At 45.4% G+C, this 27,446-nt stretch overlaps 1 protein-coding gene across 1 annotated transcript in view; it reads right to left on the minus strand.

Moving 5' to 3' along the window:
- PTH2R (parathyroid hormone 2 receptor) overlaps positions 1-27,446 on the minus strand; it is a 1,239,906-nt gene that overhangs the window by 79,162 nt on the left and 1,133,298 nt on the right. Inside the window, exon 12 of the mRNA XM_069733763.1 lies at positions 1,899-1,940. Coding sequence (XP_069589864.1) covers positions 1,899-1,940 — 42 coding nt within the window. The remainder of the gene's footprint in view (positions 1-1,898; positions 1,941-27,446) is intronic.

Here is a 27,446-nt window from a genome sequence, read left to right on the forward strand (position 1 = left end):
TGCCGGATCTGCTGCAAAAGGCGACTTTCACATCAGCGATTCTTGCCAAAGTCTACAGTCATGGCCAAAAGTATTGACATCACTGCAATTCTGTCAGATAATACTCATTTTCTTCCTGAAAATGATTGCAAACACAAATTCTTTGGTATTATTATCTTCATTTAATTTGTCTTAAATGAAAAAACACAAAAAGAATTGTCCTAAAGCCAAATTGGATATAATTCCACACCAAACATAAAAAAGGGGGTGGACAAAAGTATTGGCACTGTTCGAAAAAGCAGGTGATGCTTCTTTAATTTGTGTAATTAACAGCACCTGTAACTTACCTGTGGCATCTAACAGGTGTTGGCAATAACTAAATCACACTTGCAGCCAGTTGACATGGATTAAAGTTGACTCAACCTCTGTCCTGTGTCCTTGTGTGTACCACATTGAGCATGGAGAAAAGAAAGAAGACCAAAGAACTGTCTGAGGACTTGAGAAACCAAATTGTGAGGAAGCATGAGCAATCTCAAGGCTACAAGTCCATCTCCAAAGACCTGAATGTTCCTGTGTCTGCGGTGTGCAGTGTCATCAAAAAGTTTAAAGCCCATGGCACTGTGGCTAACTTCCCTAGATGTGGACAGAAAAGAAAAATTGACAAGAGATTTCAACGCAAGATTGTGCGGGTGTTGGATAAAGAACCTCGACTAACATCCAAACAAGTTCAAGCTGCCCTGCAGTCCAAGCGTACAACCGTGTCAACTTGTACTATCCGTCGGCGTCTGAATGAAAAGGGACTGTATGGTAGGAGACCCAGGAAGACCCCACTTCTTACCTCGAGACATAAAAAAGCCAGGCTGGAGTTTGCCAAAACTTACCTGAAAAAGCCTAAAACGTTTTGGAAGAATGTTCTCTGGTCAGATGAGACAAAAGTAGAGCTTTTTGGGCAAAGGCATCAACATAGAGTTTACAGGAGACAAAAATGAGGCATTCAAAGAAAAGAACACGGTCCCTACAGTCAAACATGGCGGAGGTTCCCTGATGTTTTGGGGTTGCTTTGCTGCCTCTGGCACTGGACTGCTTGACCATGTGCATGGCATTATGAAGTCTGAACACTACCAACAAATTTTGCAGCATAATGTGGGGCCCAGTGTGAAAAAGCTGGGTCTCTCTCAGAGGTCATGGGTCTTCCAGCAGGACAATGACCCAAAACACACTTCAAAAAGCACTAGAAAACGGTTTGAGAGAAAGCACTGGAGACTTCTATGGTGGCCAGCAATGAGTCTAGACCTGAATCCCATAGAACACCTGTGGAGAGATCTAAAAATGGCAGTTTGGAGAAGGCACCCTTCAAATGTCAGGGACCTGGAGCAGTTTGCCAAAGAAGAATGGTCTAAAATTCCAGCAGAGCATTGTAAGAAACTCATTGATGGTTACCGGAAGCGGTTGGTCGCAGTTATTTTGGCTAAAGGTTGTGCAACCAAGTATTAGGCTGAGGGTGCCAATATATTTGTCTGGCCCATTTTTGGAGTTTTGTGTGAAATGATCAATGTTTTGCTTTTTGCTTCATTCTCTTTTGTGTTTTTTCATTTAAGACAAATTAAATGAAGATAATAATACCAAATAATTTGTGTTTTCAATCATTTTCAGGAAGAAAATGAGCATTATATGACAGAATTGCAGGGGTGTCAATACTTTTAGCCATGACTGTATGCCGATAGTGTCATTCTCACCAATGGGGGAGGCAGCACTAAAAGTGCAGCAGAAACTCTAAATACGGCTCTGCATCCAGGGAGGAGAATAAGAAAAGATAAGTAGAACTCTCCCTCCCTGCTCTATCATCTTGAAGACATCATGGAATGACAAATAAATGTATGATATTTCAATTAAAATCAATTTTAAGACATGTGACTTACCTCACCATTGCAGTAACAATAGATTATTGATACAAAAAAACCCTATGTGGGAATAAAACAAAATTATATTAGAAATGAAATATTTATACATGACGCTTTCATGTTTTTCTAGCAATTGTTTTATATTACCATTTATTTATTTAAACTAATGATGCAGATTGAAATAGGAGAAGAAATTGCTGCCAAGTGATAAAGGTGCCTCAATCATAGTTGTTAAAGAAACATGACTTAGGGAAAGGTTTGTCTTCTTTCCATTTTGATTTTGCAGTCATTTCTATTTGTCAGCCTGAAGAGCTTTGTGTAGCTTCTATGGTGGGCTTATTGTGTTTAGTCTGTTATGCAGTGGAGAATTAACCCCTTTACCCCCAAGGGTGGTTTGCACGTTATGGACCGGGCCAATTTTTACAATTCTGACCACTGTCCCTTTATGAGGTTATAACTCTAGAACGATTCAATGGATCTCGGTGATTCTGACACTGTTTTCTCATGACATACTGTACTTCATGATAGTGGTAAAATTTCTTTGATATTACCTGCATTTATTTGTGAAAAAAATGGAAATTTGGCGAAACTTTTGAAAATTTCGCAATTTTCCAAATTTTAATTTTTATGCAATTAAATCACAGAGATTTGTCACACAAAATACTTAATAAGTAACATTTCCCACATGTCTACTTTACATCAGCACAATTTTGGAACCAAAATTTTTTTTTGTTAGGGAGTTATAAGGGTTAAAATTTGACCAACAATTTCTCATTTTTACAACACCATTTTATTTTAGGGACCACATCTCATTTGAAGTCATTTTGAGGGGTGTATATGATAGAAAATACCCAAGTGTGACACCATTCTAAAAACTGCACCCCTCAAGATTCTCAAAACCACATTCAAGAAATTTATTAACCCTTCAGGTGTTTCACAGGAATTTTTGGAATGTTTAAATAAAAATTAACATTTAACTTTTTTTCACAAAAAATTTAATTCAGCTCCAATTTATTTTATTTTACCAAGGGTTACAGGAGAAAATGGACTGCAAGCGTTGTTGTACAATTTGTCCTGAGTACGCCGATACCCCATAAGTGGAGGTAAACCACTGTTTGGGCGCATGACAGAGCTTGGAAATGTAAAATTGACTGGAATTGAGATGGGATGCCATGTTGCGTTTGGAGAACCACTGATCTGCCTAAACATTGAAACCCCCCACAAGTGACACCATTTTGGAAAGTAGACCCCCTAAGGAACTTATCTAGAGGTGTGGTGAGCACTTTGACCCACCAAATGCTTCACAGAAGTTTATAATGCAGAACGTAAAAATAAAAAATCATTTTTTTTCACAAAAATTATTTTTCGCCCCCAATTTTTTATTTTCCCAATGGTAAGAGAAGAAATTGGAACCAAAAAGTTGTTGCACAATTTGTCCTGACTACTCTAATACCCCATATGTTGGGGTAAACCACTGTTTGGGCGCATGGGAGAGCTCGGAAGAGAAGGAGCGCCATTTGACTTTTCAATGCAAAATTGACAGGAATTGAGATGGGAAGCAATGTTGCGTTTGGAGAGCCACTGATGTGCCTAAACATTGAAACCCCCCACAAGTGACACCATTTTGGAAAGTAGACCCCCTAAGGAATTTATCTAGATGTGTGGTGAGCACTGTGACCCACCAAGAGCTTCACAGAAGTTTATAATGCAGAGCTGTAAAAATAAAACAAACATTTTTTCCCACAAAAATTATTTTTTTAGCCCCCAGTTTTGTATTTTCCCGAGGGTAACAGGAGAAATTGGACCCCAAAAGTTGTTGTGCAATTTGTCCTGAGTGCGCTGATACCCAATATGTGGAATACAGACTTAGATGGAATGGTCTGCAGGCGTCACAATGCGTTTGCAGAGCCCCTAATGTACCTAAACAGTAGAAACCCCCTACAAGTGACCCCATATTGGAAACTAGACCCCCCAAAGAACTTATCTAGATGTGTTGTTAGAACTTTGAGCCCCCAAGTGTTTCACTACGGTTTATAAAGCAGAGCCGTGAAAATAAAAAATCTTTTTTTTCCCACAAAAATTATTTTTAGCCCCCAGTTTTGTATTTTCCCAAGGGTAACAGGAGAAATTGGACCCCAAAAGTTGTTGTCCAATTTGTCCTGAGTACGTTGATACCCTATATGTTGGGGTAAACTCCTGTTTGGGCACACGGGAGAGCTCGGAAGGGAAGGAGCACTGTTTTACTTTTTCGACGCAGAATTGGCTGGAATTGAGATCGGACGCCATGCCGCGTTTGGAGAGCCCCTGATGTGCCTAAACAGTGGAAACCCCCCAATTATAACTGAAACCCTAATCAAAACACACCCCTAACCCTAATTCCAACGGTAACCCTAACCACACCTCTAACCCAGACACACCCCTGTTGTGAATTCTGTGGCAGAGCTCCCTCCTGTGGTCACAAGTGTTACTTCGGCTGGTTCTCTCTGTGAGCTTCCGTTGGTGGAGGAAAGTGGTACTGTGGCTTCTGAGTTTCCTTCCTCAGGTGATGTGGTGAAGTCGTTAGGTGCTTCTCTATTTAACTCCACCTAGTGCTTTGATCCTGGCTTCCAGTCAATGTTCTAGTATTGGACCTGTTTCCTCCTGGATCGTTCCTGTGGCCTGCTGCTCTGCATAGCTAAGTTCCTCTTTGCTATTTGTATGCTGTTTTTTTCTGTCCAGCTTGTCAATTTGTTTTTTACTGCTTGCTGGAAGCTCTGGGACGCAGAGGGTGTACCTCCGTGCCGTTAGTTCGGTACGGAGGGTCTTTTTGCCCCCTTTGCGTGGTTTTTGTAGGGTTTTGTGTTGACCGCAAAGTTACCTTTCCTATCCTCGCTCTGTTCAGAAAGTTGGGCCTCACTTTGCTAAATCTATTTCATCTCTACGTTTGTCTTTTCATCTTAACTCACAGTCATTATATGTGGGGGCTGCCTTTTCCTTTGGGGTATTTCTCTGAGGCAAGGTAGGCTTATTTTCTATCTTCAGGCTAGCTAGTTTCTCAGGCCGTGCCGAGTTGCATAGGCAGCGTTAGGCGCAATCCACGGCTGCCTTTAGTGTGGTTGGAGAGGATTAGGGATTGCGGTCAACAGAGTTCCCACGTCTCAGAGCTCGTTCTTGTTTTTTGGATTATTGCCAGGTCACTGTATGTGCGCTGACCTCTATGTCCATTGTGGTACTGAATTACCTTTCATAACAGTACTGGAAGCCCAAAGAACTAATGATTCTCAATAGAGGGAAAAAAGAAGTTCTGAGACCATTTTTTTTTCTTTGCACTGTGTTTTGCCTTTTTTTTCCCCTAGACATTTGGGTGGTTCAGGACACAGGTGTAGCAATGGACATTAAAGGTCTGTCTTCATGTGTGGATCAGCTCACGGCAAGAGTACAAAGTATTCAAGACTTTGTGGTTCAGAATTCTATGTTAGAACCGAGAATCCCTATTCCTGATTTGTTTTTTGGAGATAGAACTAAATTTCTGAGTTTCAAAAATAATTGTAAACTATTTCTGGCTTTGAAACCTCGCTCCTCTGGTGACCCAGTTCAACAAGTTAGGATCGTTATTTCTTTTTTGCGTGGCGATCCTCAGGACTGGGCATTTTCCCTTGCGCCAGTGGATCCTGCATTAAGTAATATCGATGCATTTTTCCTGGCGCTCGGATTGCTGTACGATGAGCCTAATTCTGTGGATCAGGCAGAGAAGCTGGCTCTGTGTCAGGGTCAGGATGAAATAGAGGTATATTGTCAGAAATTTAGAAAGTGGTCCGTACTCACTCAGTGGAATGAAGGTGCGCTCGCAGCTATTTTCAGAAAAGGTCTCTCTGAAGCCCTTAAGGATGTCATGGTGGGATTTCCTATGCCTGCTGGTCTGAATGAGTCTATGTCTTTGGCCATTCAGATCGGTCGACGCTTGCGCGAGCGTAAATCTGTGCACCATTTGGCGGTATTACCTGAGCTTAAACCTGAGCCTATGCAGTGCGATAGGACTTTGACCAGAGTTGAACGGCAAGAACACAGACGTCTGAATGGGCTGTGTTTCTACTGTGGTGATTCCACTCATGCTATTTCTGATTGTCCTAAGCGCACTAAGCGGTTCGCTAGGTCTGCCACCATTTAGTACGGTACAGTCAAAATTTCTTCTGTCTGTTACCTTGATCTGCTCTTTGTCATCGTATTCTGTCATGGCATTTGTGGACTCAGGCGCTGCTCTGAATTTGATGGACTTGGAGTATGCTAGGCGTTGTGGGTTTTTCTTGGAGCCCTTGCAGTGTCCTATTCCATTGAGAGGAATTGATGCTACGCCTTTGGCCAAGAATAAGCCTCAGTACTGGACCCAGCTGACCATGTGCATGGCTCCTGCACATCAGGAGGTTATTCGCTTTCTGGTGTTGCATAATCTGCATGTGTGGTCATGTTGGGGTTGCCATGGCTACAAGTCCATAATCCAGTTTTAGATTAGAAATCCATGTCTGTGTCCAGCTGGGGTTGTCAGGGGGTACATGGGGATGTCCCATTTCTGACTATTTCGTCATCCACCCCTTCTGAGGTTCCTGAGTTCTTGTCTGATTACCGGGATTTATTTGATGAGCCCAAGTCCGATACCCTACCTCCGCATAGGGATTGTGATTGTGCTATCGATTTGATTCCTGGTAGTAAATTCCCAAAAGGTCGACTGTTTAATTTATCTGTGCCTGAGCACGCCGCTCTGCGGAGTTATGTGAAGGAGTCTTTGGAGAAGGGGCATATTCGCCCGTCATCGTCGCCATTGGGAGCAGGGTTCTTTTTTGTAGCCAAGAAGGATGGTTCGCTGAGACCTTGTATAGATTACCGCCTTCTAAATAAGATCACGGTTAAATTTCAGTACCCCTTACCGCTGTTATCTGATTTGTTTGCTCGGATTAAAGGGGCTAGTTGGTTCACCAAGATAGATCTTCGTGGTGCCTATAATCTTGTGCGTATTAAGCGAGGCGATGAGTGGAAAACTGCATTTAATACGCCGAGGGCCATTTTGAGTATCTAGTAATGCCATTCGGACTTGCCAATGCTCCATCAGTGTTTCAGTCCTTTATGCATGACATCTTCCGAGAGTACCTGGATAAATTCCTGATTGTGTACTTAGATGACATTTTGATCTTCTCGGATGATTGGGAGTCTCATGTGAAGCAGGTCAGAACGGTGTTTCAGGTCCTGCGTGCTAATTCTTTGTTTGTGAAGGGATCAAAGTGTCTCTTTGGTGTTCAGAAGGTTTCATTTTTGGGGTTCATCTTTTCCCCTTCTACTATCGAGATGGATCCTGTTAAGGTCCAAGCCATCCATAATTGGACTCAGCCGACATCTCTGAAAAGTCTGCAAAAGTTCCTGGGCTTTGCTAATTTTTATCGTCGCTTCATCTGCAATTTTTCTAGTATTGCTAAACCATTGACCAATTTGACCAAGAAAGGTGCTGATTTGGTCAATTGGTCTTCTGCTGCGGTGGAAGCTTTTCAAGAGTTGAAGCATCGTTTTTCTTCTGCCCCTGTGTTGTGTCAACCAGATGTTTCGCTTCCGTTCCAGGTCGAGGTTGATGCTTCTGAGATTGGAGCAGGGGCTGTTTTGTCGCAGAGAAGTTCTGATTGCTCGGTGATGAAACCATGCGCCTTCTTTTCCAGGAAGTTTTCGCCTGCTGAGCGTAATTATGATGTGGGCAATCGAGAGTTGCTGGCCATGAAGTGGGCATTCGAGGAGTGGCGTCATTGGCTTGAAGGAGCTAAGCATCGCGTGGTGGTCTTGACTGATCATAAGAACTTGACTTATCTCGAGTCCGCCAAGCGGTTGAATCCTAGACAAGCTCGTTGGTCATTGTTTTTTGCCCGTTTTGACTTTGTGATTTCATACCTTCTGGGCTCTAAAAATGTGAAGGCGGATGCTCTGTCTAGGAGTTTTGTGCCCAACTCTCCGGGTGTATCTGAGCCGGCGGGTATCCTCAAAGAGGGAGTAATTGTGTCTGTCATCTCCCCTGATTTGCGGCGGGTGCTGCAAAAATTTCAGGCTAATAAACCTGATCGTTGCCCAGCGGAGAAACTGTTTGTCCCTGATAGGTGGACGAATAAAGTTATCTCTGAGGTTCATTGTTCGGTGTTGGCTGGTCATCCTGGAATCTTTGGTACCAGAGATTTAGTGGCTAGATCCTTTTGGGGGCCATCTCTGTCGCGGGATGTGCGTACTTTTGTGCAGTCCTGTGGGATTTGTGCTCGGGCTAAGCCCTGCTGTTCTTGTGCCAGTGGGTTGCTTTTGCCCTTGCCGGTCCCGAAGAGGCCTTGGACACATATCTCTATGGATTTTATTTCAGATCTTCCCGTCTCTCAAAAGATGTCAGTCATTTCGGTGGTCTGTGATCGCTTCTCTAAGATGGTCCATTTGGTACCCTTGTCTAAATTGCCTTCCTCCTCTGATTTGGTGCAATTGTTTTTCCAGCATGTGGTTCGTTTACATGGCATTCCAGAGAATATCGTTTCTGACAGAGGTTCCCAGTTTGTTTCGAGGTTTTGGCGAGCCTTTTGTGGTAGGATGGGCATTGACTTGTCTTTTTCCTCGGCTTTCCATCCTCAGACTAATGGCCAGACCGAATGAACCAATCAGACCTTGGAAACATATCTGAGATGCTTTGTTTCTGCTGATCAGGATGACTGGGTGTCCTTTTTGCCTTTGGCTGAGTTCGTCCTTAATAATCGGGCCAGCTCGGCTACCTTGGTTTCACCGTTTTTCTGCAACTCTGGGTTCCATCCTCATTTCTCTTCAGGGCAGGTTGAGTCTTCGGACTGTCCTGGTGTGGATACTGTGGTGGACAGGTTGCAGCAGATTTGGACTCATGGAGTGGACAATTTGACTTTGTCCCAGGAGAAGGCTCAACGTTTCGCTAATCGCAGACGCTGTGTGGGTCCCCGACTTCGGGTTGGGGACTTGGTTTGGTTATCTTCTCGTCATATTCCTATGAAGGTTTCCTCTCCTAAGTTTAAACCTCATTTTATTGGTCCGTATAGGATTTCTGAGGTTCTTAATCCTGTGTCTTTTCGTCTGACCCTTCCAGATTCATTTTCCATACATAACGTATTCCATAGGTCATTGTTGCGGAGATACGTGGCACCTATGGTTCCATCTGTTGATCCTCCTGCCCCGGTTTTGGTGGAGGGGGAGTTGGGGTATATTGTGGAGAAGATTTTGGATTCTCGTGTTTCAAGGCGGAAACTCCAGTATCTGGTTAAGTGGAAGGGTTATGCTCAGGAAGATAATTCCTGGGTCTTTGCCTCTGATGTCCATGCTCCCGATCTTGTTCGTGCCTTTCATATGGCTCATCCTGGTCGTCCTGGGAGCTCTGGTGAGGGTTCCGTGACCCCTCCTCAAGGGGGGCTTTTGTTGTGAATTCTGTGGCAGAGCTCCCTCCTGTGGTCACAAGTGGTACTTCGGCTGGTTCTCTCTGTGAGCTTCCGTTGGTGGAGGAAAGTGGTACTGTAGCTTCTGAGTTTCCTTCCTCAGGTGATGTGGTGAAGTCGTTAGGTGCTTCTCTATTTAACTCCACCTAGTGCTTTGATCCTGGCTTCCAGTCAATGTTCTAGTATTGGACCTGTTTCCTCCTGGATCGTTCCTGTGGCTTGCTGCTCTGCATAGCTAAGTTCCTCTTTGCTATTTGTTTGCTGTTTTTTTCTGTCCAGCTTGTCAATTTGTTTTTTACTGCTTGCTGGAAGCTCTGGGACGCAGAGGGTGTACCTCCGTGCCGTTAGTTCGGTACGGAGGGTCTTTTTGCCCCCTTTGCGTGGTTTTTGTAGGGTTTTGTGTTGACCGCAAAGTTACCTTTCCTATCCTCGCTCTGTTCAGAAAGTTGGGCCTCACTTTGCTAAATCTATTTCATCTCTACGTTTGTCTTTTCATCTTAACTCACAGTCATTATATGTGGGGGCTGCCTTTTCCTTTGGGGTATTTCTCTGAGGCAAGGTAGGCTTATTTTCTATCTTCAGGCTAGCTAGTTTCTCAGGCCGTGCCGAGTTGCATAGGCAGCGTTAGGCGCAATCCACGGCTGCCTTTAGTGTGGTTGGAGAGGATTAGGGATTGCGGTCAACAGAGTTCCCACGTCTCAGAGCTCGTTCTTGTTTTTTGGGTTATTGCCAGGTCACTGTATGTGCGCTGACCTCTATGTCCATTGTGGTACTGAATTACCTTTCATTACACACCCCTAACCCTAATCCCAACCCTATTCCCAACCGTAAATGTAATCCAAACCCTAACCGTAACATTAGCGCCAACCCTAACTGTAGCCTTAACCCTAACCCTAGCCCTAACCCTAGCCCTAACCCTAGCCCTAACCCTAACCAGAACCCTAGCCCCAACCCTAACCCTAGCCCTAACCCTAGCCCTAGCCCTAACCCTAGCCCTATCCCTAGCCCTAACCCTTACCCTAGCCCTAACCCTAGCCCTAGCCCTAACCCTAACCCTAGCCCTAACCCTAACCCTAACCCTAACCCTAATGGGAAAATGAAAATAAATACATTTTTTTAATTTTTCCCTAACTAAGGGGGTGATGAAGGGGGGTTTGATTTACTTTTATAGTGGGTTTTTTAGCAAATTTTTATGATTAGCAGCCGTCACACACTGAAAGACGCTTTTTATTGCAAAAAATATTTTTTGCACTACCACATTTTGAGAGCTATAATTTTTCCATATTTGAGTTCACAGAGTCATGTGAGGTCTTGTTTTTTGCGGTACGAGTTGACGTTTTAATTGGTAACATTTTCGGGAACGTGACATTTTTTGATCGCTTTTGATTCCGATTTTTGTGAGGCAGAATGACCAAAAGCCAGCTATTCATGAATTTCTTTTGGGGGAGGCGTTTATACCGTTCCACGTTTGGTAAAATTGAAAAAGCAGTTTTATTCTTCGGGTCAGTACGATTACAGCGATACCTCATTTATATCATTTTTTCATGTTTTGGCGCTTTTATACGATAAAAACTATTTTATAGAAAAAATTATTATTTTGCATCGCTTTATTCTGAGGACTATAACTTTTTTATATTTTTGCTGATGTTGCTGTATGGTGGCTCGTTTTATTGCGGGACAGGATTACGCTTTCAGAGGTACCATGGTTATTTATATCCGTCTTTTTGGTCGCGTGTTATTCCACTTTTTGTTCGGCGGTATGATAATAAAGCGTTGTTTTTTGCCTCGTTTTTTTTTTTTTTTCTTACGGTGTTTACTGAAGGGGTTAACTAGTGGGCCAGTTTTATAGGTCGGGTCGTTACGGACGCGGCGATACTAAATATGTGTACTTTTATTGTTTTTGTTTTTTTATTTAGATAAAGAAATGTATTTATGGGAATAATATATATATATTTTTTCATTATTTAGGAATTTTTTTTTTTTACACACTTGGAAAAATTTTTTTTACTTTTTTACTTTGTCCCGGGGGGGACATCACAGATCGGTGATCTGACAGTTTGCACAGTACTCTGTCAGATCACCGATCTGTCAGAGAGCGCTGCAGCATTACCAAGTGCCTGCTCTGAGCAGGTACTTGGTAAGCCACCTCCCTCCCTGCAGGACCCGGATGCCGCGGCCATTTTGGATCTGGGGCCTGCAGGGAGAGGAAGGTAGGAGACCCTCGCAGCAACGCGATTACATCGCGATGCTGCGGGGGTCTCAGGGAAGTACGCAGGGAGCCCCCTCCCTGCGCGATGCTTCCCTGCACCGCCGGCACATCGCGATCAAGTTTGATCGCGGTGTGCCGGGGGTTAATGTGCCGGGGGCAGTCCGTGACCGCTCCTGGCACATAGTGCCGGATGTCAGCTGCGATAAGCAGCTGACACCCGGCCGCGATCGGCCGCGCTCCCCCCGTGAGCGCGGCCGATCGCGCTGGACGTACTATTCCGTCCTTGGGAAGTAGGGCCCACCCCACATGAACGGAATAGTACGTCTAATGGCAGAAAGGGGTTAAAGGTCTGATTAAATATTTGTGAAAAATTAAATGGGACATAGAAAATATATTATTAATTACTGTCACTTTTGCTTGGAGTATGAATTCTAATCAAAGCGGAAGGGAATACAAGGAGTATGGATTTGATTTTGGATACCGCAGTCGAAATGCAGCAGATTCCTTCCTGTACTTTGTAAATGGTAAAATCCATGTGGAAAATCCACTGGTGTTTGGCTCAAGATAGAATTGAGAATGGAGCTGTGAACTAAGGAATGTCAAGCAGACTGGGTAAGGTAAAAGAAAAAAAAGGATTTCCTTATGTCCTTCACCGGACAATGTCTATTTTCAGATGGCATATATTACAAGGTTATTTACCATATATACTCGAGTATAAGCTGACCTGAGTATAAGCCGACCCCCCTAATTTTGCCACAAAAAACTGGGAAAACCTAATGACTCGAGTGTAAGCTTAGGATGGGAAATGCAGCAGCTACCTGTAAATGTCAAAAGTAAAAATAGATACAAATAAAAGTAAAATTAATTGAGACATCAGTAGGTTAAGTGTTTTTGAATATCCATATTGAATCAGGAGCCCCATATAATGCTCCATAAAGTTTATGATGGCCCCATAAGATGCTCCATAGACACATTTGCCCAATATAATGCTGCACAAATTTTGATTATGGCCCCATAAGATGCTCCATAAAGGTATTTGCCCCATATAGTGCTGCACAAACCTTGATTATGGCCCCATAAGATGCTCCATACAGACACTTGCCCCATATAGTGCTGCACAAACGTTGATCATGGCCCCATATAGTTCTGCACAAACGTTGATTATGGCCCCATACAGACACTTGCCCCATATAGTGGTGCACAAACATTGATTATGGCCCCATACAGACACTTGCCCCATATAGTGCTGCACAAATGTTATGGCCCCATAAGATGCCCCATACAGACACTTGCCCCATTTGCTGTTGCTGCTATGAAAAAAAAAATCACATACTCACCTCTCCATCGTTCAGGCCCCTGGCACTTGCAATATTCACCTGACTTCGTTCCGGTGCCGCTCCATCTTCAGTGTCTTCTGCACTGACATTCAGGCAGAGGGCATGCACCAACCACGTCACCACTCCCTCTGACCTGAGCGTCATTGCAGAAGACGTTGAAGACGGAGCGGCGCCCGGAACAAGGAGCAGGTGAATATCGCGCAGTGCTCCCCTCCCTGTTATACTCACCTGCTCCCGGTGCTGTGCAGTCCCTGCTTCCCAGGCGCCACAGCTTCTTCCTGTACTGAGCGGTCACCGTTACCGCTCATTATAGTAATGGATATGCGGCTCCACCCCTATGGGAGTTGGAGCCGCATATTCATTACTGTAATGAGCGGTACCATGTGACCGCTCAGTACAGGAAGAAGCTGGGGCGCCGGGGAGCCAGGGACCTGCAGGGACAGCGCCAGGAGCAGGTGAGTATAATTAGACAGCCCTCGCTGCCTATCCCTGCCGACCCCTGGGTATGACTCGAATATAAGCCGAGAAGGGGACTTTCAGCACAAAAAATGGGCTGAAAATCTCGGCTTATACTCGAGTATATACGGTATGTCTACTCATGAAGAAAACATTGATCGTTTCCGTATCTTACATATATCTATACAGATTTATAGTAGTCAGTCACTGCGCAATGGCTAGGAATCTTGCCTGCTCTTTTATCTTTAATCCAGGGGCAGACAAAGGCAGAAGAGGTACACTGAGCAAGAACTGTACATGAACCCTTTGAAGCCCAATAGTTTATCACAATGTTTTCTTTAATATCCGTCCGTGACATAAGGTGCTTGCAGCTTTGGAGGTGAAAGTGGGCCCACCTCTTGGTCCCTGTTTGGATGCACAAATTGCAAAAATAAAGTGTCCACCCTTAGCTCAAGACTGAGCTTTACCCCATTCAAGAAAAGGAAAACTTGAGTTTTCCATTCAATTAGTTTTAAGAGGTCTAAAACATGTTGTCTCATTTGCATATTCAATTTTTTTTTGCCCTTTTCACGATACGTTAAGAATGATTTTTTTTTTGCATTTTTGTAATTTTTGTTCTGCTGCCAATAATGGTGGGAGGAATAAAAAGAAAAACTTGCCTACTTTTCACATTTAGCTTTATGGCCACAGCGGACCACTAAGATACATTGTATATTGTGTTTCCCTTTCAGTTAGAGATAAAAAGATCTTATGAAATTGAAATACAAAAGCTTTGTCAAATTGTCTCCAAATATTAAATTTGCTGCAAATAAATCTGCTACAAATTTCATCACTGCAAAGCATTAAAACTGCTCGGAAAGGATGTGTATAACAATTTGATGTCACCTTGAGCTGTATTGAAAATCTTTCCAGCTCTTGAATGAAAATACAGCCTACAAATGGCAGTAACCTCAACCTATTTGACTAAGTGAAAAAGGATGGTAATAGGTGGTAACTAGGGTTGAGCGAAACGGATCGGTCATTTTCATAAGTCGCCGACTTTTGGCAAAGTCGGATTTCATGAGACCCGACCCAATCCCTGTGTGGGGTCGGCCATGCGGTACGCGACCATCGCGCCAAAGTCGCGTCTCTATGACGCGTTCAGCACCATTTCTCAGCCAATGAAGGTGGACGCAGAGTGTGGGCAGCGTGATGACATAGGTCTCAGTCCCCACCATCTTAGAGAAGGGCATGGCAGTGATTGGCTTGCTTTCTGTGGCGTCACAGGGGCTATAAAGGGGCATTCCCGCCGACCTCCATCTTACTGCTGCTGAAGTGAGCATAGGGAGAGGTAGCTGCCGCTTCGTCAGAAGCAGGGATAGCGTTAGGCAGGGTACATTAACCCCCAAACCGCTTGTGCTGTAGCGATTTCCACTGTCCAACACCACCTTTTGTTTGCAGGGACAGTGGAGGCTACATTTTTTTTTCCTCAGCGCTGTAGCTCATTGGGCTGCCCTAGAAGGCTCCCTGATAGCTGCATTGCTGTTTGTACGCCGCTGTGCAAACCAACTGCTTTTTTCAAAGCACAAATCCTGTTGCTCCTTCCTTTCTGCACAGCAATCTTGTTTGTCCACACTTTTGACTTTTTTGTGCAGCAGTCCACTCATTGTTATTGCTGCCTGCCATACTTTGCTGAGATTACTGCAGGGAGATAGTAATTGTAGTACAGTCCCTTTTTTTTTTTTTTTTTTTCGTTATATCTCTTCAAGACACTTTCTGCCACAGAAAATATACTCTAATATAGTGGCCCAGATTTATTCACTAGCCTCCCTGAAGAAAAAAAAAAGGGTGCAGATTAAAATTGGCAAATCTGCATAAGTGGCAGTCCTGTGTGTGGCATCTGTGTCTCATTTTCTGGCACAGAAAACATACAGTCTAACAGTGGGCCTGATTTCTTGCCAATGCTCCCAGAAAAAAAATAAAAAATAGGGGGAGATTAAGATTGGCATTTCTGCCTCAGTGTCAGTCCAGTGTGTGCCATCTCTCTCATTTTGTGCCACATAAAACCTAGTGTGTAACACGGTGCCAGATTTTTTGACAATTCTCCCATAAATAAAAAACAAATAGTGGGAGATTAAGATTGGCATTTCTGCCTCAGTGCCAGTCCAGTGTGTGCCATCTCTCTCATTTTGTGCCACATAAAACCTAGTGTGTAACACTAGGCCAGATTTTTTGACAATTCTCCCATAAATAAAAAAAAGTGGGAGATTAAGATTGGCATTTCTGCCTCAGTGCCAGTCCAGTGTGTGCCATCTCTCTCATTTTGCGCCACATAAAACCTAGTGTGTAACACTGGGCCAGATTTATTGACAATTCTCCCAGGAACAAAAAAAAAATTGTGGGAGATTAAGATTGGCATTTTTGCCTCAGTGCCAGTCCAGTGTGTGCCATCTGTCTCTCATTTTGTGCCACAGAACATTTTATTGTATAAGAGTGGGCCACATTTCTTCAATATTCTCCTTAAAAAAATAAAAAGGGGGAGATTTTTATTGGTAGTGTGTGCATCTGCGTCAGTCCTGTTAGTGGCATATCTGTCTGCCACTGAAGCTGTGTACTGTTATACATTGGGCCTGATTTTCCCTGCAGTCTCACCCACCTATAAAGGGATATATAAATCCAACAGAAGTTAGAGTTCACCTTGTAACTGGTTTTACAGTAAGCAATACCGTTAGTTTGGTTACGTTTTTCAAACAATGAGGAAGTCTGGTGGAAGATGTCGTGGCCGTGGGCGGTCATTGCCAGCTGGTAATGATGGTAGTGGTGGTGGAGCATCAGGTGGTCGTGGGAAAAGCAATATAGCACCTAAGTCTCGAGTTGTTGAGCCACCTTCGTCGTCTGGCAACACAAGGCCTCGAACGCTCCCTTTTCTGGGAGTAGAAAAAACGCTTTTAAAGCCGGAGCAGCAAGAACAAGTTTTGGCTTTCCTTGCTGACTCTGCCTCTAGCTCTTTGGCCTCCTCTTCTGAAACTGCTAAATGTTAAAGCAGCGCGTCGCTAGTGGATGTTCACGGTCAAGGACAAGTCGCTTCCTTGTCTTCTTCACCAAGAGCAACAGAGAAGGATGCGTCAGGTGACACAACGGGTTACTCAATGGAGTTCTTTACACATACCGTTCCTGGGTTAGAAAGTGAAATAGTTAACAGACCATGCCCATTACAAGTTGAATCGGACATGGAGTGCACAGATGCACAGCCACAACCAGATTACCATGCTGTTCCTTTGACTCAGACCAGAACATTGCCCTCGCAGTGTACTGATCCAGAATCTGACACTGATGAGACTATGGTGCCCCGTCACGAACGCTATACCACTGGTTTACACGGTGACACTGACGAAGTTGCACACAAGATAGAAGAGGAGGTCATAGATGACCCAGTTGTTGACCCCGATTGGCAGCCATTGGGGGAACAGGGTGCAGGCGGCAGTTTCTCTGAAGCGGAGAAGGAGGAGCCGCAGCAGGCATCAACATCGCAACAGGTTCCATCTGCCAGGCCCGTATCTGGCCAAAAAAGTGTGGCAAAGCCAAAACCAGTTGTAGGACAGCGTGGCCATCCGGTTAAAGAAGCTCAGTCTGCAATGCCTGAAAAGGTATCCGATAGTAGAAAGAGTACAGTCTGGCATTTTTTAAACAACATCCAAATGATCAGCGCAAAGTCATCTGTCAAAAATGTTCAACTACCTTAAGCAGAGGTCAGAATCTTAAAAGTCTAAATACAAGTTGCATGCATAGACATTTAAGTACCATGCATTTGCAAGCCTGGACTAACTACCAAACGTCCCTTAAGGTTGTAGCACCCTCGGCCAATGAAGCTAGTCAGCAACGCTACATCCCTTCCTTCACTGTAAGCCCACCTTTTTCCCGCACCACCTGCAGTAAATGTGCAGGTTTCCAAAGGCCAAAGCAGGCAGAGAATCACCAGGTTCGTGGTAGGAAACACTGCATGTAGGGCACCAGCAAGAATACCATCTCCAACCCTCTCTCAGTCTGCCATGTCCACCGGCATCCCCGCTAGTTCCAAGATCTGTAGCTCTCCAGTCCAGCTCACCCTACATGAGACTCTCGTTAGGAAAAGGAAGTACTCATCCTCGGATCCGCGTACACAGGGTTTGAATGCCCACATTGCTAGAATAATCTCGTTAGAGATGATGCCCTACCAGTTAGTTGAAAGCGAAGCTTTCAAAGCCCTGATGGACTACGCTGTACCACGCTACGAGCTACCCAGTCGAAAATTCTTTTCGAGAAAAGCCATCCCAGCCCTCCACCAGCATGTAAAAGACCGCATCGTCCATGCACTCAGGCAATCTGTGAGTACAAAGGTGCACCTGACAACAGATGCATGGAGCAGTAGGCATGGCCCGGGACGTTATGTGTCCATCACGGCACACTGGGTTAATGTGGTGGATGCAGGGTCCACAGGGGACAGCAATATTGGGACAGTTCTGCCTAGCCCAAGGTCTAGGAAACAGTTGGCTGTAGGCGTTCGCCCCCCCTCCTCCTCGTCCTGCAGAAGCGAGAGCTCGTCCATAGACCGCAGACGCACGAGCCCTCCATCTGCAGCTGCCACTGTTGCACATGAGGTGTCCCATTATGGGACAGCTAGTGGCAAGCGTCAGCAGGCTGTATTGGCAATGAAGTGTTTGGGCGACAACAGACACACCGCGAAAGTTCTGTCCGAGTTCTTGCTGCAAGAAACTCAGTCATGGCTGGGCACTGTACATCTTGAGACAGGCAAGGTAGTGAGTGATAACGGAAGGAATTTTATGGCTGCCTTAGCCCTTTCACAACTGAAACACATTCCTTGCCTGGCTCACACCTTAAACCTGGTGGTGCAGTGCTTCCTGAAAAGTTATCCGGGGTTACCCGACCTGCTCCTCAAAGTGCGCAGACTTTGCTCGCATATCCGTCGTTCGCCCGTGCACTCCAGCCGTATGCAGAACCATCAGCGGTCTTTGAACCTTCCCCAGCATCACCTAATCATCGACGTTGCAACAAGGTGGAACTCCACACTGCACATGCTTCAGAGACTGTGCGAACAGAGGCGTGCTGTTATGTATTTGTGGGAGGATACACATACATGGGCAGGCAGTTGGATGGCAGACATGGAGTTGTCAGGTGTGCAGTGGTCGAAGCTACAAGACCTCTGTCAAGTCCTTCAGTGTTTTGAGAAATGCACACGGCTGGTTAGTGCAGACAACGCCATAATAAGCATGAGCATCCCCCTAATGCGTCTGCTGATGCAAAGTTTGACGCACATAAAGGATCAGGCGTCTGCAGCCGAGGAAGAGGGAAGCCTTGATGACAGTCAGCCATTGTCTGGTCTGGGCAGTCTAGTTGGACCTCATTCTGACCATCCATTTGCCTAGCCCCTTTTCTCTGATCCGCTATCTTCCTGGTATTCTGACCTCGGACCATGACCTGTCTTTGCTTTGTCTTTTCTCTTTAGTGAAACAAATGATCCCTTTATTGTGATCTGCTACAGGTTCGCTATTCTCAATATGCTTAAAAAATTACAAAGACTTTATCTAGCCATCCAAAGATTATAGCTTTTTTATGGAGCAGTAAAAATCTAGCTGTTTATAGTGGAAAAGCAACAAGCCAAAAAATTATCCCTCTTTTTGAAGCTGTTTCATGTCTGTCTACCCTCAAGAGAGTGCACTTCCTAGCAGCATTACAATATATCTATAGAGACTGGACAATTACAGATGTGTCTCAGCATCTTGTGGCAGTGGCAAAAGCTGCACGGTAGAAAAATAAGTTTGGGCAGGCAAGGTGATGTCGATAAGTGTAATGCCAACAAAAGCAGCCTTGGAAAAGCAAAGGACTATAGCACTATAAAACATAGTGGCAATGGCAAACACAAAATGTGTACAATAGAAAAATCTGACTGATCAGGTAAAAAGATGTCTGGAATATTTGGAACAGCAACCACAGCCCCAGCATTAGCAATGCAGTATAGCACTATAAAACATATTGGGCAGCCAGGAAGCTGGACAATATAGTATGCCCATAGAAAACTTGACAAACTCTTGGAAATGCCCCAATGTCCTGACCCAGAATTCCATGAGATTAGGGCTGCGGGTTTATGCGTGAGAGACAATACAATCTAAGCAGTAGAGTAGCTACCGGGGGGGCAGAGGGGGTGGTCACCCAGGGCCCCGCGATCTGAGGGGGCCCACCCAGAGCTACGCTTCTGTAACAGTATCGGTGCATGCACGGCGCGCTGGTACAGTTCCATTCTGCGGCAGAGCAGGGAGAATCTATGGGGCCCCTGAAAAGGTGGGGGGCCTGGTGCCAGCAGTGGGCCCCCCGCCAGTCATCGCAAGGTCAGCTGTACCGGCATTTAGCAGATACAGCTGATCACATCGATGGGAGAAGGAGTACAACGCTCCTCCCATAATCCCCCTCTCAGCGTCTGACGTCACCATCGCAGACACTGACAGGGGGCGCGATGATGTCACTAACCGGCTCCGCTGTCAGATTAGCGACACATTGCAACGCATTGCCACGCGTCGCAACCGTCGTGCGACGGTTGCGTCATGTTGTGGTGGACCGTCGGCACCAAAAAACGTTGCATGTAATGTTTTTTGGTGCGTTGTGTCCTCTATTTCCGACCGCGCATGTGCGGCCGGAACTCCGCCCCCTGCTCCCCACAGCTCAGAATGGGGCAGCGGATGCATTGAAAAACTGCATCCGCTGCCCCCGTTGTGTGGCACATTCACAGTATGCGTCGGTACATCACAACGTCGCATTGCGACGAGCGTCGTACGATGCTAGTGTGAAAGTAGCCTTAGCGAAGCTATTGACACCAGTTTGCTGATAAAAAATACCTACAGGCCATCAATTTCAAACTGTGGTTTGTCCATCACACGGATCACATATAACTGCGCTCAAGATTCTGCCATTTCTGACATCCTTTTAAATTCTGTTACAGTGTGTTAGCGAAGCTATTGACACCAGTTTGCTGGTAAAAATAGTTACCTAAAGGCCAGCAATTTCAAACTGTGGTTTGTCCGGCACACGATCACATATAACTGTGCTCAAAATTCTGCCATTTCTGCTATCATTTTAAATTTTGTTGCAGTATGTTAGCGAAGTTATCGACACTAGTTTGCTGGTAAAAATAGTTACTTACAGGCTCGCAAATTCAAACTGTGGTTTGTCGGTCACACAGATCACATATAACTGCGCTCAAAATTCTGCCATTTCTGCTCTCCATTTAATTTTTGTTGCAGTGTGCTAGTGAAGTTATTGACACCAGTTTGCTGATAAAAATAGTTACCTACAGGCCAGCTATTGAACGCTGCGATTTGTCCGTCACACGGATCACATATAAGTTTGCTCCAAATTCAGCCAATTGTAGTAAATGTGGAAAATATTGTCATCCATTTAAAATGGCCAAAGCGCATGGCAAAGGATGGGGAACAGAAAGCGATGGTGATGGTGCATGCAGAGGCTGATTCCGCGGCCATGGGCAAGCTGAAATTGTGCAACAACAAACACCCACATCTTCTCGCCTGACCTTCCTGTCCCAATTACTAGAGGGGGGGACCGCAGCAGTACGCCACTATTGAACCCAGAGCAGTGATAAAAGGTTGTTGGTTGAATAGTGGAAAGTGCATCCAGTCACTTTGCCACCACCACCCTGTCTTCCACACGGTCAAGTCCCAGTAGCCGTAAGTCTGGACTGCTTATTTCTCACCCTGATCCTCCTTCCTCTTACCATGCCGAGTGCCCAGAGACAATTGATCCTACACTTGTACACTTGGACACTCCGAAGAGCTGTTCACTTTTCCATTTAGAGATTTGGGTCTCTCGCCCAGTCCACTTGAAGCAGGGCTAGAGGAGATGGCATGTAGCAATGCCGGTCATACGAAGGCGATGTTGGGAAAGTCACAAGCAGTGGATGATGATGAGGCACAATTGCCAGAAAATCAGGAGGAGGACAAGGGTGCAGAAGTGGAAGAAAAGGTGGTGAATGATATAAAAACTAACCCAAGCTGGCAGTAGGACATGCAAAGCAAGGATAGCAGCACACAGGGGGAGGGAGGCCTAGCACCCCAACTGGCAGGAAAAGCAGTGTGGTGGCCACAGACATAAGGTGGGCAAACATTTTCCGTTACAACAAAAAACAGAAGTTGCCAGTGGAACTGTTAGGTCTTCCTGAGTCTGGCTGTTTTTTAAAGACTCTGCTGATAATCCAAAAAAGGAATTTGTATCACCTGCCAGGCCAGCATCAGCAGGGGTAGCAAAACTAAGAGCCTGACCACCACCAGCATGATCAGGCACATGGCAGCAAAGCACCTGACTTTGTGGGCCAAATCCCAGGGTCCAGGAACAGTGTCTGCGGGTGACACCACTGCTTCTTCCGCTGTCGTGCATGCAAGCCAATCTTCTGTCCATGGTGTATGCAAAGATGCCTCCTGCCCTGCACCTGTCGTTGCCCACACTCAACTAGCACCATCAGCAAGCACTTCCATGTCCTCGTCTCAGCGCAGTGTTCAGTTGCCAATGCCCGACAAACTACACTACTAAATTCACACATTTCGCGACTGTTTGAGCTCAAAACGTTGCCTTTTTGGCTCATGGAGATGGAAGCTTTCCGCAACCCAATGGCTGTGGCCATCCCTCGGTACTCGGTCACCACTTTCTCCCGGTGTGCTGTTCCAGCATTACACAAGCACATGCCCCACAACATTAGATGTGCCCTCAACAATGCAGTTACTGGGAAACTCTACCTACCCATGGATTCGTGGACAAGTGCTTGTGGGCAGGGACGGTACATCTCACTGACAGCACACTGGAATAACATAGTGGAAGTCGGGACTCAATCCGACCTTAGGATGGAACACATCCTCCCGACGCTGAGGATTGGGGACCCTACATCAATCATGGTTGCCCCTACAGTCTACAGTTCCTGCACCTCATCCTCCTCCTCTTCAGCCTCCATCTCGAAAATGACCACATCAGTCACAAGCTAGAAGCACTGCAGCACTGCCTCAGCTAAGCAGCAGCAGCAGGCTGTGCTGAAGCTAAACTGCTTAGGTGACAAAACGCACAATGCTGAAGAGTTGTGGACAGCTCTGAAAGAGCAGGCAGATCTTTTACTGAGACCGCTGAACCTACAGCCAGGCATGGTCTTGTGGGACAATGGCCGAACCTGGTGGCAGCTCTAAGGCGAGACGTGTTTACACACGTACCATGCCTGGCCCATGTGTTAAGTCTCTTGGTTCAGCGGTTTCTCAAAACCTACCCAGAACTGACAGATCTGTCAAAGTACACAGCCCGTGTGCCCATTTTAGAAAGTCAGCTACAGCTTCCGCCGCCATTGCCGCGCTTCAGCAGTGTTTGCAGCTTCCGGGTCACCTACTGGTGTGTGATGTCCCCAAGCATCGGAAATCTAAATTGCAGATGTTGGAAAGGATTTGTGAGCAGAAGAAGGCAGTTGTTGATTACCAGCATCAACAAGGCTGTCGGTATTCAGTTCTGACTTCACACATAAGACCTCAGGAGTGGACATGGATGTCAGACATATGTAACATCCTCCAAAACTTTGAGGAGTCCACCAAGATGCTGTGTTCTGAAATGTTCTCTGCTCACAATTAAAGAGGATGCATTGCAGGCAAAGCACAATGAGATGGAGCAAGGAACCATACAGGTTGATTACACACAGCCCAGCCTCATCTCATCCCAATGTGGACGAGAAGGAAGAACAGGAGCTAGTTTCATGCACTATAGACGGTACTACCTGCACAACTGTCATACCATCTGTTCAGCGTTTGATGGCCTGAGGACAGGGAAAAGGAGAAGGAGGAGAACATTGTCAGTTGTCCTCTTGGTGAGGACACGGAAGTCTTGCATGTTAGCAGTCTGGCACGCATGACTGAGTTTATGTTAGGCTTCCTTTCCCGTGACCCTCGTGTTCTCAAAATTTTGGATGACAGTCATTACTTGCTGGTGACACTTCTAGACCCATGCTACATCGAGAACGTTCTATCTCTTATTCCCGAGGTGGACAGGTCTACTAAATTTGGGAAGTACCAGAAGGCCCTTATTGCGGAATAATTAAAAAAATTCCCATCTGAAAATGCTGGTGGAAGAGGACTCAGTTAGTTGGACAACCAAGAGTACAGGCGAGAGCGACACTGCTCCAATCCAGCAGAAGCAGGGGAATACTGGCAAAGTTCTGGAATAGTTTTCTCAGACCCTCCCATCGCACAGTCCCTGAGGATTGGGGTACTCTCACAAGGAGTGCAAAGTTTTAGAAGATTCTGAGGGAGTACCTTGCTGACCATACTCCGTGTTTCCTCTGTGCCTTATAATTATTGGGTTTCCAAGCTGGACATGTGGCATGAACTGGCTCTCTAAGCCTTGAAGGTCCTGGCCTGCCCTGCCGCTAGCATTTTGTCAGAGAAGGTTTTTAATGCCTGTGGTGGAATTATAACTGATAAGGGCATCCGCCTGCCAACTGGAAATGCTGACAGGCTGACTTTTATAAAAAATGAGCAAGGGCTGGATTGGGACAGATTTCTCAACACCTCTGAATGATAGCAGTGTAGCAAACTCAAATCCAGTTTCTTTTTTTGGGAGGTATATTTCCATGCACCTCTTCACACTCACACATGAGTATACGCTTCCTGATTTTGGCTATTTGCTGTTGTCCTACTCCTTCTCCTCATCCTCATCCTCCACCAACATATCACCAGCATGATTGTGATCCGTGATGCAAAACCCACAATTTTTTTTAAAGGTGTTTATGATGACCATAAAAAAATAATGGTTAAACAGTATGCTCATGTATAGCCCCCAAGGGGTGAATGTTTGTCAGCCCATACACTTAGTGCATAGGCATTACAAGTATAGGAGACTTGTTCCTTTCTAATGGGAACATTATTTTATGAGGCCCGCCTCCACGTCTCTTCCAAGGGGCATTGGAGTGCCTCAAGAATTTTGGGCAGCCCTTGCATACACTGCATAGGCAAACACTATGGGAGACCCACTTCCTCATAATGGGAACATTTTTTCATAAGGCCCTCCTCTACGTCTTTTCAAAGGGATATTAAGGTACATCCCAATTTTTGGCAGCCCTTGCATTCACTGCATAGGCAAACAGTATGGGAGACACACTTCCTAATAATGGGATGTCCCACAGACGTCCCCCCAAGATGTGTGAATGGGCCATGTACAATACCTGCCGTCTAAAGGGGCCCTGCAATATTAACTGCTCCACCAACTCCACCCTTATTTTCGTGACCAGGTACAACAACTCATCATAAAATAAGGAAACTTTTTGTCAGCCACCGGCTCCTCTGCAAAACCATTAATGACAGTTACATTGTTAAAGGCTTCTTTCAGAGTTGGTTCCCTATGTTGGGCAGTCCCAAAATTCTTACCGGTCACCCCTAACTCAAGGATGTTAGATACAGGGGACACTTCCTCCTCATCCCCTACAAGGACACAAAAGGGAAACTGACATGCCTCTGGGTGTGGTGATAACTTATTAGGGTTCACTGGCTCCCTGATTTGTTATAGCAACCATGTTAGGGCATGTTAGTTTAGGCTATGGGTTGAACTAGATGGACTTATAGTCTTCCTTCAACCTTAGTAACTATGTATGTAACTATGTTTACAATCACAGAATCCTTCCCCCACAAGTCCCAAAATAAACAAAAGTCCCGACCTATAATTAAAGGGTGCAAGTCCCGAATGAGGCTGACCTCATGGGACCCAGTACCCTGGGCCATTTCAATGTCCACTCTGGCAATAGGGTAGTCCTTTGCATCACCATGTATTCACCGAACACCGATCTTTTTCCTCATTATCAGAGCAAAAGTGGCCCTCACAAGGGTCACTAAACTCCCGGAGTCTAGCAGTGTCATTAGCGCTTGACCATTCACTTTCACGGGACTTGCTTGAGGCCCTACGTTGGGTGGAGAGTTCACACTGCAGGCCGGATATGCATAATATGAACTACGACGTCCGATGGTGCAGTCCATCTGCTAAATGGTCAGGGAACAATGGGCAGCTATATATCCTGGCCCGTAGCACCTCCAGCAAGTAGCATCACTTGTTGGGACCTTGAGCACCACTTGGTACCTGTTGTATCTGGTGTAGTGGGGTCCAACGGGCAGAATACAGTTCTCCGGTCACAGTTTCTGTAAGTCACAACAGGGATAATAAAACGTGGGCCTGCACTGCCACATTACTCAGAGGACATAGCACCAAACTTCCCCTGCTGCATGTTCCCGCCAAGTATCTCTCCTTTTTGCATGCTTTCTCCCTTTTCTGCTAAATATGCCCCCTGCTGTCCAGTGCAAAGGTCATTCCCGGTCTCTAAGCTTTCCCCCAGACAACAAAGGTGACAGTCTCAGACCTGGTGCAAGAAAGGTACGCTCGGTCCGGTGCCTCTTCTTACACTGTGACATGTATTGCATGATGCTCAGGTCCCTGAGCTGGTCTGTACTGAGGTCATGAGCCACGTCTCCTGGACCAAAAGTGCATCACATCATGTGACATTCCCATGTGGTTACTTCACGTGGGTAGTGATGTGGCAATGTGAGGCATGCCAGAGATGAGCTGCCATGGTTGCGGGTGACACACCATTACGTGAGTACTGACATGAGGTTTTGTGGCATGTCAAAATACAGTGTGTAGCAGAGGGAGTTGCTGTGGTTACAGGGGACGCCCTCTCTCCTCACCTATCAGCCGTCGAGTAAAAGTCTGCCGGAAAATTCCTCAGTAGTTTCATTGACTTATATTATGCTTGGTACTTGAGCACCCAAGCATTCCAAAGTGCTCGATTGGACTACCGATCACTTGCACAGTTTTTTGCTTGTTCATCACTATTTATTATCCCTTCCAATAAAAAACTAAGCAAGAATGCTACGTTGATTGGAAGGTACAAAAGAGCCATCTTATCACATTTATCACATGGCAAACATTGCAAAAAGGCTTTTAACATTCAGTTTTGCAAAAGTCGGAATAAAAAGCTATTTTTAAAAATGTTATGTACTTCTAAATTACATCATAAAAACTTTAACTTATCATGCAAAGATTGCAAAGATGGTAACAAATTGCAAGCTTTCGAGACTACTCAGGTCTCTTCATCATGCTTCGAATAACACAAAATCTGAAGAATCACATATTTATGCACAAGGCAGCACAGAATGAATTATTGCAATAGATAAGACAAGAGACATGAAGCAGAACTATCATAATGAGAGAGTTGTGGCCATTAGGGTTGAGCGAAACGGATCGGTCAATTTCATAAGTCGCCGACTTTTGGCAAAGTCGGGTTTCATGAAACCCGACCCGATCCCAGTGTGGGCTTTGTTATGATCCGGTTACCTTGGAGCAGCATGAAAACCTTTTTTTGCCTTCCTCTGGATCAACATGTTAGGGCATGTTAGGTTAGGCTATGGGTTGAACTAGATGGACATATAGTCTTCCTTCAACCTTAATAACTATGTAACTATGTAACTATGAGTAGGTGGTAACTATACTGACCGCAAATCCTGATCTTAACAACGCAACTAGAAGTAGCCGTGGGGTGTACCTAACAAACCCTAGACACCTCGTCACAGCCGGAGGACTAATTACCCCTATAGATGGAAATAGGAATTCTACCTTGCCTCAGAGCAGAACCCCAAAGGATAGGCAGCCCCCCACAAATATTGGCTGTGAGTAGGAGAGGAAAGACACACACAGGCAGAAAACAGGATTTAGCACAAGAGGCCACTCTAGCAAAAATAGGAAAGGATAGGTGTTGTGAATTCTGTGGCTGAATTCACTCCTGTGGTCACAAGTGGTACTGCAGCTTCTGAGCTTCCTCCCTCAGGTGTTCTGGTGAGCTCGTTAACTGCTTCATTACTTAACTCCGCCTGATGCTGCTATCCTTGCTCCTTGTCAATGTTTCAGTGTTGGATCTGAGCTTCTCCTGATTGTTCCTGTGACCTGCTGCTCTGTATACTAAGTGCTTTTTGCTTTTTTGTTGCTTTTTTTCTGTCCAGCTTGTCTTTTGTTTTGCTGGAAGCTCTGAGACGCAAAGGGTGTACCGCCGTGCCGTTAGTTCGGCACGGTGGGTTTTTTT

The sequence above is a fragment of the Ranitomeya imitator genome, chromosome 7, assembly GCF_032444005.1.
Source record: "Ranitomeya imitator isolate aRanImi1 chromosome 7, aRanImi1.pri, whole genome shotgun sequence".
NCBI lineage: Eukaryota > Metazoa > Chordata > Amphibia > Anura > Dendrobatidae > Ranitomeya > Ranitomeya imitator.